We start from the raw sequence: 15,548 nt of genomic DNA on the forward strand, positions 1-15,548 counted from the left end.
TAGATAAATGAAAAGTAAATAGTCATGATCAATATGCTGTCATCTTCTACCACTGTAAAATGATCCTTACCTGTTAGCACAGTTAACTGGTATTTCAGGGTTTTTACACACACCCTGTAATGCATAAATGGTAAACCAGTTTGGGGAATCTCTAAATTGATGAAAAAATGAGAAGCACTGCCTACTGTTAGCATATGATATACATAAACACGTAACATAAAGGAAAAAAAAAATATACAAATGAAAAATGGTCACACTGCTAAAGATTTAACATGTCTTAAAGTGATTTGCATATTCAGAGTTACACAGCTATGTAGAAAACATAATAGTAACATAATAATTAGATGCTTCATTTTTACAGTAAGCTACACTGAGTTCAGTGTCTCTGGAGAAACCTAAAGCATCAGATACAGACTTGTACAGGAAATCAATTTGTTTGCATATGCTGGAAAAAATCACAGATACCCAGCTAAGCACAGGAAAATGTGTCACTAACAGCCAGCATTTTTGACTGGGGGAAGATGGTTTTAGAATACCATCATGTTACTTCAGCTATCAATAGCAGTATAACCAGACTTGATGTAATTAAAAACTGAAATAAGGTTCTATTAACACTGCTGTATGTCAGTTCTGCTTTTTTGCCTTTCTTGGCATGAGTTGTGCTGGAATTGCCTTCCAAACTATGTAACATTGGCTTGCTTGTTTTCCCTGTTACATAACCATTTCTAAAGTTTGGGGAAGTGCTGTGATTCTTTGACCAGGCTGTCTTTTTTTCCCCACTCCTGATGTGCATTAATTGAAGTGAAATGAAAGAACTGCTTCAAATTATTTCTGGCCTCTTGCAAAGCCTCCCCTGTGACTGAAATTCTGAATTTCAGTGCCCCTTGACTGTTTCTCTTAGTAGCAATAGCCTTGTTCCACACCTGGGTTTCCTGCTTTGACTGTAAGTCACCTAGACAATCTCCTTCTGCAAGTTTCCTTAAGATGGAGAAGTGTCCCACTGGGATGTTTGGGGTTTCCTTGGCTGACAGCTGGGTGCTGCTGAAGGATACGTTTCCCACGCAGGCACGGGGGAGCTCTACCTGCTCCCAGTCAGCATGGGGATTGGAGAGGTAACTGCCAAAGGCTTGGCTTGAAACGAGGGTCTTGTTAGCTGGAGTTGCCCTGGCAATTCCTCTCTATCAACTTGAGTTTACAGATTTGGTACCATTTAAGAGACTTTTTCCTACAAACTGTGTGGCCACATAGATGTTTATGCATTTACTGCTAGCAAACAAGGTAAGCAAGTGATAGGCAACTAATACCTAATGCATCATCCGTAGGTGCCTTTTCTCTAGTCAGGCTTGATTTTTCCCTAGCACAAACTCGCGTGTGGCACACTCGGAGGAATGATGACTCCTGCTGTAGCAGCTCTGCCGTCCTGCAGGGAAACGGAGCCGTGCAGTTTCCCCTGCCACCAGCGGGTGCCTCCCTCGGCACTGCTTAGTGGCGTCTCCAGCTGCCGGGGCAGAGGCTGGAACGAGGGGAGAGGAGCGGATCGGGTCTCGGGAGTTCTGCTGGGGTTTATTGGTATCGCAGCTTGGGGGAGAAGTGCAGAGAAAGCTTCCAGGGCTGAGCCGGCTGGCTTAACGTTACTACTAGTAGTTTTCCTAAGAAGGAACTTGGTATAATCAAGCCTTAAAAACATGGAGCAGAGGAACCAAGAGCTGTTCGTTGCTTGTTTTCAAGGACTGATGGAGTGTGTGGTGTGCCTACGTCTTGCTGCGTGCATCCTGGACACAGACCTGAGCGCTCACCCAGGAAACCGAGCTGTGGAAGAAGCAGCTTCCCCGTGCAGCTGCCAGGCTGGCGTGCGGGATGCACTTGAGTTCATTGGTACTGCTTAGCCCCTCCCAGCCGGACCAGTGGGTAACAAAATGGGAATTAGACTCTTAAAGTTAGTCCAGAACTTAGCGGAGATACAGATGTCTCCACTTAGCCTTTCTATTTTTGTACCAGCTCTGCAGGAATGCTATAATATTGTTGTCACTCCGAGAAGAGAACTTGTTAAAGAAGTATTTTTCTACCTTAAAGAAGAGCTGCAATATTTAGCAAATGCCGCAGAGCTGGAAGAACAGCTTCATGGAAATGGAGTTTCTCAGTCATTAAGGAAGTTGAAAGCATTTTGCACTATTACGGCTTGGGGTAATATTTTTGTGATAGGAAGTTATTTTTTCCCCAGAAGGCAAAGAAGCTGAAGTTAAGGTGGTTTGTTCTTTTATTGACTTCGGTTTTTCTTGAGTTACACTGAGACTGTTTCACAATGTCAGAAGTGTTAATTGAACTGGATAAACTTTCTTCAGATGAATTTGAGAGCAAAGAGGCTTCCAAGTCAGACTTTAAGGAAGGCAAATTGAGTGATTTATGTGCCGATTATCGTGGTTTTCAACTTCACTGCTCGCGTTCTGCACCAGCTGGTAAGCCTGCCTTTATATAAACTGTTTCCTCAACTCTGTGTTCATTGACTCCTGTAACATGTGAGTGAACTATAAGACCAGATGAGCAACACGGCAGTCTTTGCTGTCACATGTATGCAATCTGAAGTTGTTTTTATTTAAGATAAAGGGTGGAACACATATGCAAGCGAACACTTTTCAGCATCATCTGAGCACTCCAGCACACAAGGTACTGCTAGAAGAGCCCAAGAGGCTGTTGCCTTGTGTTACCTGGATGGCAATCTGTATGTGGGTGCTAACATGGTTCTAATCTAAATGGAAATCAGAGCAGCCTGAGGAGCTGTGCTGGCTGGCATTACACTTGGTGCAGTGTGTACCTGAGGTGTGCCCTCTGGTGCTTGTGCTGTGCCTCCTCTTCTGCTTTCCTCTGGCTTTATCACATCAGGGCTTGTGAAGTTGGAAACGTGCATGCTATAAGGCTCTTCCATGACCATTGTTACTCATCTATAGCTTTTATTTTGGGGCAGGTGTTAAAATAGCTATATATAGCTACTCTAGCTGATAGAGCTAGAACAAGCCCCCCCCCCCAAAATGTCAATTAACTAAGTGTCTTGAAACTTGAGTTTCTCTAAAAATTCAGTTACAAAAACACACACAATGTGGCTGTCTTTTTTTTTTTTTTCTAACAGAACCACAGTTGATCAATATAATCTCACGTAAGTCTTTAATGCCTACTAAAGCATTGAATGGAAATACATTTAGGGAATCCTGTGTAAGAATGACTAGTATCTTGTGGACTACATGTATGTGGACATGCACTGCTCCTGAGGAATAATCTGGTTTTTAGTTCCATGCTTTTATGATCACTGGAACAAAATGTAAGCAAGAGAAATAGGCAATATCTGAATATATGACACTTGTCCTGTAACAGGATAACCTGCAAGATCTGGAAGACTGCAACTTCCGTTCAGCTCAAGTAGGTGAATATGGATATAACTTTGACATTTTCAACTCTGAAGAACTTCTGGAACAGCTGGTCCTTAAATTCAGTTCTTGCACTTGAAAATGGACAAATGCCATGCTATCTGTTCTCTTGCAAGAAAAAATATATTATGCTTTCCTTACTAGAAACGGTTTTATTTTTTTTTTTACAACTTGACTATATTTCTTATGTTGTTTTTTTCATAGCAGAAATGCTTGTGGAATCTGGGGATTTTATGGAAACAGGTCTTTGCAAGTTCAGGAATTGAATTTGTCTGTTCCCTGGGATCCTGCAATGTAACTTCAAAATTACCTCTCCTACCCCAGACTGTCATTAAGGTACTTGTGCCTGCAGTAGGTGATGCGCTTTGCTATATTACCAGAAAGTCCAAGTAATCTGTTCTAGCCTATCTTGTCAATCAATTCAAAAATGAATATTCAGCTTGAGCAGTGTATTTTAGTGGGATGGTAACACATTTGCAGGAGAGAGGGAAAAAAAATAAAACCACCTTGTGGGAGTCTTATGCTCAAAATAAGATACTTTTTTGAAGAATTACTTATTGGAATTATTTGTTGAAAATGGTATACTTGGGCTGGCATGATAGGATCATCTTGCATAAATGCATTTCCTATGTGTTAGGGGGCTTTTTTTTTGTTTTTGTATCATGAGAAGAATGAGGTAAATGCTGATGCTTCATATTTCTGATTTGGATGAATGGTTGTGGTCCATGGAATGGAGTGCTAATGCAGTTTCTCTTCCTTTGGAGCTTTTCCTTGATATATTTTGCCAGTGTTTGAAGCAAGCAAGTCATCCGTAGTTCAGTCTTGCGTTGGGTTGGCAGAAATCTGAATGAAAGTGGCCAACTTTCATTCGGATTCCACATGTCATTTCCTAAAAGGAACTTCTTGATCACCCATGGCTATTAAAAAAAAAAAAAAAAGCTTTTGCTTGTATTAAAAAGAATCTGATTTCTTCAAGATCCATCTGTTTCTTAGCAGTGCTGTCTCATAGGCAAAATGAAACCTTTTAAGCAATGGAAACAAGAAACATTTTTGTCAGGCAGTGACAATAGGATAAGAAATTTTCCAAGATGTCAACATGCATCATGCCTCAGGGTGTTGCACCTGGTTTTTCTGGTGCTGGCTCCTGTGTGCCATAGTATTCTACTCTGTAAAGATTCCAAATCTTTCACTTAGTCTTGATGGTTTTTAAGAAATTAAGTATTTTTGAAAATGATTTAAAGAACTGTTCTAAAATCATACCAAGCACCAACAAATGATAGCATAAAGTATAAAACATTAGAACTCAGTGTAAACCTAGAAGAAGCATTAGAATATTTTTCTTCTGCTCACATGCATTGAGTTGTTCTTGAAAAGTAATTTATCACACTTGTGCCATGACTTATCATGTACAAAACAGAATTCAATATAAAAATACGGTCACTTCAGAGAAAGCCTTCTCCTGTAGTGTGCCAGTTGTTTAATTATAAACATGGCACTCAGCAGTGCTAATGCAGAAAAATGAATATCCTGAAATAGTATAATGTTCTATAAACAGGAAATGGAATTGTCATTAGAAGACCTGATGTTTATTCAGAGTTACTGGACACAAAAACTTCTTAACTTTGTTTTTTTTCCTGGTTTAACCAAACCCTTATCAATGGGATATAAATGTTCAATTGTTTTGCTATGCAAATCTTCTTAAATAAAATATATATAAGCTAACTTTCTGTATATCACTGTCTTCATCACTGATGCAGGTACCAACCCCAAGGCATATTTATTTGTGATCAATAGGCATATATCTGTGATCAATAATGTCAATATATTCTAAAGTAATACCCTAGAATGTGAGGGACAGTATTGTCAACCTCTGTGTGTCCTGATTTTTCCACATGAACCATCTTGATGGTTTGATCAGATATTACACTATTGAATAGTGTAATATCAAGACTGTTTCAAAAGATAGAATTTTGAACTGACCTTCTTTAACAAAATGCTTAGTGACCAAGTGAAAGGCCAATGTCAACTGATTGCCATGGCACTAAGGTCAGCTGAACTCTGAGTGAAAGCTTGACTGAAGCAGACATCCTGTAAACACATGGTAATGTTGAAGCTGATGGTTTTTAAAGAGACCAAGCAATCCTTAAGAAAATAAAGTGATTTTTTTTAAATGTAAATACCTTATTAAAAAAAGAAACTTCAAAGAACTTTATTTTTAATACATGATAACATGAAATAACGTGAAGGCCTCTGTTGCAGATAGAGCAATTTGTCTTGACCAATGGGCACCTGAAGGTTATTTCAGCAAAAGAAACGCAGAACTAGATTTCTGTGATCTAGACCTTTTGTATTTGCAGTTCAGAGTTCCCACAAGAAGCAAAGCCAGCCTCTATTCCAACTGTAAATATTTGTTCAGGCTTAAACCTTATCACTGATAGGTGCTATTCTGTTTCATTTCACTACTGTGGAAGTGACTGGAAACATGCAACCTACAATAATGGCCTTATCTACTGGTTTTTGTTTTATGACTGCAAGACAAAAAACGTTCTCACGCATTTCTTGACTTACCTTCTAATATGTGCCAGAATATGTTTTTTGTATAACTTTCTCGTGAATAAATATTTTTATTAAATATCAACACATGAGCGTAAGTGGGGATGGAGTATACATGTAGCCCTCAGACCCTTGTGAAATGAGAAATGTTCTAAATGACATGGCTTGGACTCTTTGACTTCCGTCAGAACTATTGACTTAAGAAGGAATGAAACGTCCAGGCTGGGAACAAACAGAATAATAGGGTGCTCAAGGAAAATGTGAGTTCGTGGGTAGAGAAGATAAAAATTAGTAAATGCTTTCAGTAGTTACCAGTTGGGCAACCGTGACCATCAATGTTATAGGTGTGCATACATAGTAACAACTGTGTGTATTTCACCAAAGCTAGAAGACTGACTAGCCTTTGGGAGTTAATAAAGCAGTGGTAAATGAGCAAACTCCCCTGCAGCTATCACTCCCTCTTTTCATTTCTCAGATGGTTATAGGAGGGAGCAGCAGACTGAACTGAGTGCTCTTTATCATCACTGTACGTAACAGCCCTCTAAGTAACCTGTCTAGACGGCTTGCTATACCACTCCCTCAGAAGAGCTCATATACCACTCCACTCAGAAGAGTGGACAAATTGCAGTCTCACCTCATAAGAATAAAGTCATATTATTTATGATATCAGCTGAAAGTAGAAGCCAGAGTGGTAGATCCCTGTCTTTTAAATGGAGCACTTCCTTTTACAAATTGAAATATTTAGTAGTTCAACCATGTGTAAAATCCAAAACCTACATGTTATATATGAGTTTCTTCTGATTGCAAAGCCCTATATGAACGTAACTCCTGCTTAACTATGCTTGACAAAATGTTTCTATCTCTTCTGGATCATCAGAAGAATCCTCCTAAACTAGTATTTCCTATTTCTACAGTTTATCAAGTTTTAGTTTCTGAATCAAATTTTCTCCTTCCCTTTATTAAAATTCTGAGAAGTGCTTTGTTTACAGTGCAATGTCCAGAGAACTGCATAAGTAAGGTGTAGTTTCCTGCAGATGTAGAACTGCACAGGAAAAACAAGTGAAAATACACCAGACATGGAAAACCATGTCTAATAGTCGCAGTGCAGTTGAAGGTCTGTATATTAAAATAAATTCTGGATGAAGCTGCAGCCTGTTGTAGAATCAGAGTTTGAAACACTTCCACTAACCCAATTTTTTGAAACTATGCAAGCATTTGTAAAATCAACAATTGTAACAAATGATTGCATAAAGCTTAGGTGCTATTTCATACTTTCTCACATTTCTTCTTACACAATAAGAGGTCAAGGAGTGTGATTTTTTTTTTTCCTTGATATCAAGAAGCAACTGAGATCTTGTTTTGAAGTTCAGTGTTCTGAAACCATCTTTCTGTTTGTGTCACAGCAAACCACTGCTTTGCTGAAAGATGTCAAGCAACATAATGACGTCAGAAATAGAACAGAAATGATATTAGTCTCTTACCCTCAATGCAGCAGTATGTATTTCATTACTTATGGATAACAGAATTGCTACAAACCTTAATCGCCCTTACATTGAATTCAAACTTTATCTTGGAAACAAATGTTATGTCCATGTCATTGCTCAGAAATAAGTTCTCACTTTGAAAACAAAACAGGTATCTTGTGTAGGGATGTATCTTTTGTAGGGATTGCAGGAGAAGGGAAGCTGGGGTAAAAAGCACCTCTGTTCGTGTATTTATGGAGGCTGGAACATTGCATAGAATGCTCTAAGGCTTTAGTACTGACAACAGTCAGTCTTACTATTCAGCCTTAAGATGTACTATAGGTACACATGGAAGATAGTTCATTTTGGCATGCCTGCTGTACCAAAAAGTTGATTAATAATGTATAAAATAAGCCTGTGGCTAATGAATAATTCAGAGATTGTATAGAAGCTGAGTGTACTGAGGTATTCACCTCTGCCCCTGGGGGTCATGACATGATCCTCACATAGCTACAATAAATGGAAACTAAGCTGAATATAGAAACTTAATTTTTCCCGGAGGCATCATTTCTTTTCTGTGCTCTTCCTTCCTATAATGAGCTATTTACTTTTGGTTCAAGGGTGGGGTAGGTTAACTAACTCTAAGTAAAGATACATTAATGATTTATAATCGCAGGTTTTATTTCCCAAATTCCCTCAGTAGCAATAGACGAAATATGTCTACATAAAGAATGTTGCACTCACAGGTATTTCAGGAACTTTGAATCTTTTGAAAGGTGAAGTCGACATTTACAAAACATCAGTATAGGCTCAATAACCAAGGTCAAAAAAATGAGAGTTAGAATCAAGCCTGAGCAATCTTGTTGTAGCACACTGTCTGAAGCCTGGAAAAGCTGACTACAGTAATGAAACACCTGTGTCTTGTTAGCAGAAGTGAGGCTATGTGGCTTTTCTTTCTTGTATTCTTTACACAATGAGTTTATATTGACAAATTGGTGTCCAGTATGCTATAAGGACGCAAGAAGACAGCACAGATGGGGGAGGTCACTGTCGTATTTAAGGTCTCCTTAAAATTTTTAGGGTAAGGATATATCTTTGTATGGTACTATAATAGAATGATGTTTTGTGGCACTGACTTCCAAAAAAAAAAAAAAAAAAAAAAAAGAAAAAAGACTGAAGTTCGTGAGTATTATAAACAGAGTAAGTGTATTAATAACTTTGGTAAGTTATTAACGTATCAAACATGTTTGGTAAATTCTAACCTAGATTAGAGATTAGTAGCAAGTTTTTCACTCTGAGGGTGGTGAGGCACCAAAACAGGTTGCCCAGGGAGGCTGCAGATGTCCCATCCCTGGAGGCATTCAAGGGCCAGGTTGGATGTGGCTTTGGGCAGCCTGCTCTAGTGTTTGGCAACCTTGCCCAGAGCAGGGGGTTTGAAACTAGATGATCTTTAAGGTCCTTTTCAACCCAGGCTATTCTGTGATTGAGTAATGCTCTTCAGGCAAGGTAGAATACATTTGTATTTGATATTTGAAGCCTTACTGTAAAGCTTGACAGCTCTGCCTAGACAGCATGCAATGAGGAAACAAATGATGTCAGTACATAATCTATCAGCTATTGCTTAGAATCAGTTTCAGTTTCTTTTATCTTAATAGAGAAAAAAAAAACAACTTGGGGTTCTGTTACACCACCATGAATATACAGACACTCTACCAGTTTCATGTTCCTCTAGACCTTAATATTTCTTGATATACTATGTCCTCAGTTAATCTGATTCTTTTTAAAAAAATAAACTTCCTGAAAAAACATGTTTAGTAATATTTAGAAGGGACATCATGGGACACAGAGAGAGAGTTATCTGTGCAGGCAGATGAATGTTATAAATAGAAAGAGCTTTGAGTGGTGCTGGAAGAGACAAGTGTGTTTTTCCAAGAGCACATGGTGAGAAAGAATTTGGCTGCCTATTAGTCTCAATCCTAAAATGTTCTGTTTAGCTGGTAAAATAATAAATTGAGATGGTATTTTTAGGAATTAAGCATTTGTACATGCAAAGGTATTAAGTATTTAGGTCTCCATCATATCTATGCTTTGACTCCTAGGAGATGTGCTGAGGCATGTTACTTAGATCCAAATACAGGAATCTTGAGCCAGTGCAATTATGCCAGATCTCTTGAACTGTGTACAGTTTGTGAGGATGATCAATGTCAAGTGTCTGTTTTAACTCTTTGACTGAATGCTGAAAGTGACTATTTCTAAAATACATACATCCTGTTCAATATTAAAATTAAAGAGCTTGTACTTCTTTGCAACAACAAAAAAACCAGCATCCTAAATTAGATTATGCATTGTAAGTCTTTTAAGTAATAAAAGACCTTATTTATCTATTCTTTTACTTCTATCTTGCTCTGTAATGCTATGTGTTCTATGGAAACTGATATTGTAGTTATCTATTAACATTTCTGTCAGGATGTTATTAAAATGAAAAGTAGTTAAACAATGCTTAGTTAACTCGCTTCCAAGGAACATTATGATGTCCACTGAAATGTACTAGATTGGTCTTACCAGAGCACTGAAGTGCAATCTACTTCCTATAGTACCATTTTTCTTGCATGATTAGAAACGAAGAATTTTCTTATAGTTTTTAGAAAGTAAATTCTCATCTTTATCAGTGTGTTTTTGTTTGTTGGTTGGTTTTCTGGTAGTTGCTTTAATTATCTTTTTCCTTAATTATTTTTTTCTCCCTCCTTTTCTGTCTAGAATAAGGAATAACAGCTCAAGCCAGTCTTTCAGTCATTATGGTTACGAAGGTTGCTGACAGCTACCATACAGGGCGTAGCATTGGGACTGTGAATAAGAGGTTAAAACAAATTTCTTCTTTCCTTACCTAGGCATTGATAGATGACTAAAGAGTGGAATTCCCTGAAGTCGTTAAAATAACTTAGAGCCTATTCTGCAAGCTTTTTCTCATTTCATCTTAGTATATCTTTGCCTTCTATGTTCCAGACATTTTGATGTTGACATTCCAAAGCTGTTCCCACCTCTTCCCATTCAAAAGTTTTCATTTCTGCAAGACTATAAAATATTAAAGGAAAATGCTCTTGGGGGGGGATATTTGTTTACTCCATCTCTCCTTCACTCCAACATCATGCTGCTGAACCTGAACAAGGAGTCAGATGAATTATTTAAGTGAACCACCATCAAAGTCCTGTGCTGCTGTGTCACAGATTTATGCTCAAGATTCCTGTTGTCAGATACTATTTTGCTAAGGGGTGAGATATACGAGGTATGTGTGGCTTTTTTCTAAGGTTCCCTGCTAAGACAAGCTCTATTTGCACAGCTTAAGAGAGACAAAATTTAATGAATAGAGGCCCTCAGCCTGGAGGCCCTGCCAAGCTAAAATGACTTTTTGTTCAATGGCATTTTGATATTGGATTGTCACTTTTATTTTTGGAGAGAATTCCTGATGTAAGTCAATCAAGAATGTAATTATATTCATCTGTGTTTTTTTAAATGACTGTCTTCAAAAAAATGCACAGACTCTGGAAGTTGTGTTTGAGAAAACAAAGAGCTATTGAAAGAGAGAACCTAGTTTTGCTATAACGTTTGTGTTGGCTGGTCAGTGTGGCCCTGTGGAATGCCTGCTATGAGTCTCTGATGGTTGCTGCTTATTTCTATTGACAAAACTTAATATTATTTCAGAAATAAATAGTAGTAAAAATAGCAAGTATATTCTGGGTAGCACAGATATTTTCTTTCTTTCTGTCAAAAAGAAAGACAAAAGATTGAGTTACTCAGGATTAAGGAACTGAGTGTGTGTAAAATTAATGCCCTTCTGGTTTGTTTATCAAAACCCAACAAGACCATAAATCTTCAGAAGTCAAGGATCCTAAAAATTAAGTTGAATGAAGTTTATTCCAACTTTTTTTTTTTTTTTTTTTTTTTTTTGCTTGAGAGGAACTTGGCTTTCTCCTCTGAATTTAACTAAATGATGTAACATTTTTATATTATTTTCCTTATTTCTGGAGAAGCGGTTTTGTCATTAGTAGACACTTCTCACACAGGATGTATTTCTGGCTTGTTCATTAACGTCAAGAAGGAAATAGAGGGGCACTGAAAAGCATACAGACAGGTGTCCCATTGATAGATGTTCTGTCAGACTCAGATTCATGTAGACTTAAATACATTGTATTTCTTCCCACATTCTGTTATTTCTGTTTGTGTTATCAGTTACAGTGGACCTAAACTTGCTAAGTATTACTTTTATTTTTAGGAAACCTTTCCACACGTTTTCCTTCTGATTTTCTTTGTTTTGCCAGGAAAGCAAAGTAAAGATGACTTGGGATCTCTGGGGGGAATTGTTATGCTTTTCTGTCCTTGATAGGATTTCAAGGAATTCCCCTACTTACGTCAAAAGTCCACCTCACTTGGTATCCTGTTTCTGGCGTGGAACAGTATCTCCCCTTACAAAGGAAAGGAGAATAGGAACGCATCCTGTTGGCCATGTTTCCAGAACCTCCTCAAGGATATCCTACCGCATGATCAGAACGAACAGTGATGAAATCCTGCAGGAGGTATGGCACCCAGCTTGAGAAAATCAGTCGTCAGCCTCACACGTGCACAGTTTTTGTCACTTGAGACTGAAGTTTCCAAATCACTGATTTTAGCTAGTTCAGAACTGGGATAAAGTGTGCTTAAATGGGCTGGGGGCAGGGGAAGACCTACTTAAAAAAAATAATAAAAAAAATATCCTCTTATGATGTACGCTGAAAAGCCTCCAAACTGATTTTGACTCTTTTATGCAAATCATGTTTCTAATTTTCAGCTGGTCTGTTTCTCTTTCTCTTTGTTCAGGGTCAGAGAATGTTCTCTGACTGTCTGATCAATTCTCTGTTCTGTCTTCTGATCAATTGAATATACAGCACATGAAACAGTCTTCCTCTCTTACTAAATTCCTAAGGTTTTTTCTTGACCTTTGCATAACTAGTCATCCGTCCATCAAATTTCATTTGGTTTCGTCTCACTTAGGACTTTTCATTTCACATGGCATGTCTGGATTTATTTTTAACATTTGTTTTCTTGCTCATTCCTTTACACCTCTCGCATGACAACTTATCCGAGTATATCATACATGTAGGCTTTAAACATTGGTATTCAGTCCATTTCTTGAAACCAGTTGTCTAACTGTACCTTATTTTTTTAACCACTCTTTTAATACTTTAACATACGTTGAATTAATGTTACTTTCCCTTTCTCTTCTGGTGCCAATAGCACAATTTTACTGCTATTATTTCTGAGTAAAAAAGAGTAAATTTATTCTCTCCTTTTTTAGGTCTAGAAAGCTGTACATGTAATATTTTTTTTGGGGGGGGGAGAAGGGAAAAGAGGGAATAAAGAAAAGAGTTCGAAATTGATATTTTTAGACTTTTTTGGGTGCAGCTGATAAAACTATGCAAGATCTGGTGTGATGTATGCCATCTATATAACTTTAAATGTCTTCAGTGATAAGGAAATTGCTGTTAGGCAATTTCTGGAAAATTGAGGTGTGAAGAGATTGAGGAGCCTCAAATCAAAAAATAAAATAAACATTAAAGTTCCTTCTGATTTTACACAGAATTAGAACCCCTTAGCATTTTGGGGAAATAGGTCCTGATTCATTTGCCTAAGCCCATAAAGCAGCTGGGAGATCTAAGTTCTATAGAGCTGCTTGTGGGTTTTAATATACATACGTCTACATAGATGTATTTTCAGCTGTTCCCAAATTATATTATGAATTTGGTGTGCTATATAATGCTTACTGGATGATCTTCAAGAATAAAATGTCCCTATAACAACATTTTCTGCCTCTAGGCAGCAAAAATAGTTTGAAAGTATCCGTGACCCCTTCTCACAATGTCAAATATACATGTGGAATCAGGGTATACTCTGATAAGGACAAAGAGAAGACCACTGTTGGAGTTAGGCATTTTTATTTCTAGGCTATAAGCTGATCTTTCCAATTCAAAAATAGACACAATAAAGAAGAACAAGGCTTCCTGCTAATGCAAGGCTGAGTTCACTATTGGTTCACAGAGTTACACCTGTTTGCTTCAGATGAGGGATCTACCTCAAACTCACCATGCAGACATAAAAAAAAAAAAAAAAAAAAAAAAAAAAAAAAAATTAATCCTGTAGGATATTACCACAGGGAAGTTGAACTGTGCACAGAAAATCATCTGAACAATCAAGTGAAACACTTCTGAGAAGTGAGTTAGGGAAGTAAAGAAAGAAAATTGCAGTTTAATCTTCATAAGAAAATAGTTCTGATGTAAGAAAGTAGTCATTTACTGATACTCCTATACTTGAAGCACCTATCTTTCTGTTTTGAGTAGTAATAATAATCATACAGCAACTTTAGCTATTTGTGAAGGAGGAGATGAAGTGAGTTTCAAAGAGATTTTTTCCTTTTCTTTTTTTTTTTATTTTAGAAATGCAAATTGATTTCTCTGGAGGGAGGAATGCTTACAGACAGCTTTGCAAAAATGATTTTGTAACTAACAGCCTAGAGTAGAAAAAAATGGTTATAGCCTTTCCTCCTGAAAAGATAAGGGAGTGAACCAAGGAATCTCTTAGATGTGCCAAGCTTGTGACAATGTGCTTTCTGAAGAATTTTATGTGGTAAATTGAGATGTTGTTAAAACCTGGAACAACTCACAGTGCGTATATACATACGTTGACTTCTTGGAGAACAGATTGGGAAGGCGACCACTTGGCACTGCCAGCGCTCCTTTGTTCTTTGCAGCACACGCAATGTGAGCATGAAACCAAGGTGTGGGTGCAATTGAGGCTTTGGATTGGTAACAGCAAGTCATACGTAGCCGTGTGTGAACGTTTCCTTTTGCCTTTTGAAAAGATACTTAAAAATAAGGCATAAAAAAAAAACCAGATGAATGTTAGAAACGTGAAGCTACTACACGTTCCAAGTTGGCATGTGAGCTTTGTTCAAACTGTCCTCCAAAAATAGTTCTGATGATAATGCCACAAGTTTAATGATGCAATGAAACTCCTCTCTGCCACTGCACAGGGAAGCAGGGCAAACATTTTCTCATTTATCTCTTTTTCTTTAGTAGGAAAAAGCCCTAAATATGTTCTTTACACTGAAAGAACACACTATCTCGCTAGTTATTTAGCAGGCTTCTGCAGGCCTGTCCTGCAGCACCAGCTTACAGTAGTAAACCATTGCGATTTTTTTTATGATGGCTACTTGCTGTCAGACTACCTGAGTACAACCCAGACCTGAAGATTCCATTGACTGCAGAAGCAATATTAAAAAATGGAAAGGGGAGATAAAGAAACACAATCCTGACGGTGTTTAAAACCTTGAAATAATTGACATGAACCTAATATGAGGCTACAAATTTTGGTAGAACTTGTCATCCAATAGTGCTTTTTCAATACAAATCCATCTATAAACCAGCCAACAACTTTACTGTAACAAGCAACCCAGTGCCCAAATCAACTGCAAAAGTATTCGTTCCTCACTCTGAAGACTATCAGATGTAAACAAAAGCTACTGCACAGCACTTTCTTAAATGCATTTTGGAAAAGCTATTTATATCAATCAAGGTTTTGAGTGTTTAGAGTCAAGATGATGATTTTGTTCCCTAGGTGGAGTTTCACTCTTATCTCATTATTTTCCTCTTACTGTTACAATATGAATTATGTTTTGACTTACTTTATAACCTTACAAAAATACGAGAAGGACCAAAGAGCAATGCAAACAACTTTTTGTTATCAATAGCGACTTATTTGCATCTCATGGGAGAAAACTGAACTCCTGAAACTGCTGCTATGCAAGCATATTGTGGTAGTATATTGCTTACACTATGGTTTAGTATCCAGCACTGTCTAAAGCTGTTTGTGCTTCTCTTCTGCAGTGTCATGTGTCTAAAATTTTCTGTGAAAAGGATACTGAACAGCCTGACTGTACCAAGTTCTTTGTTTTCACCCTCTGTGCTGGCACACACCAGCACTGACTCTGAGGCTGCTTGTTTGAGAAAGCCTGCTTTCTTAAGTGTTGGCAGCATAACACAAGGATATGATGCAAGTTAAAATTGTGATTGGTTTGAATGTCAGT

General features: G+C 37.7%; 1 protein-coding gene across 1 annotated transcript in view; it reads left to right on the top strand.

The window, feature by feature from the left end:
* Window positions 1–1,552: 1,552 nt before the first annotated feature.
* The window catches only part of ANO3 (anoctamin 3), a 205,256-nt gene continuing 191,260 nt past the window's right edge, over window positions 1,553–15,548 (top strand). The window contains exon 1 of the mRNA XM_082761999.1: window positions 1,553–2,456. Within this exon, the coding sequence (XP_082618125.1) occupies window positions 2,303–2,456 (154 nt within the window). The 5' untranslated portion in view covers window positions 1,553–2,302. The remainder of the gene's footprint in view (window positions 2,457–15,548) is intronic.

Source organism: Aythya marila, assembly GCF_965140915.1.
Source record: "Aythya marila genome assembly, chromosome: 5".
In the NCBI taxonomy this organism is placed as follows: Eukaryota; Metazoa; Chordata; class Aves; order Anseriformes; family Anatidae; genus Aythya; species Aythya marila.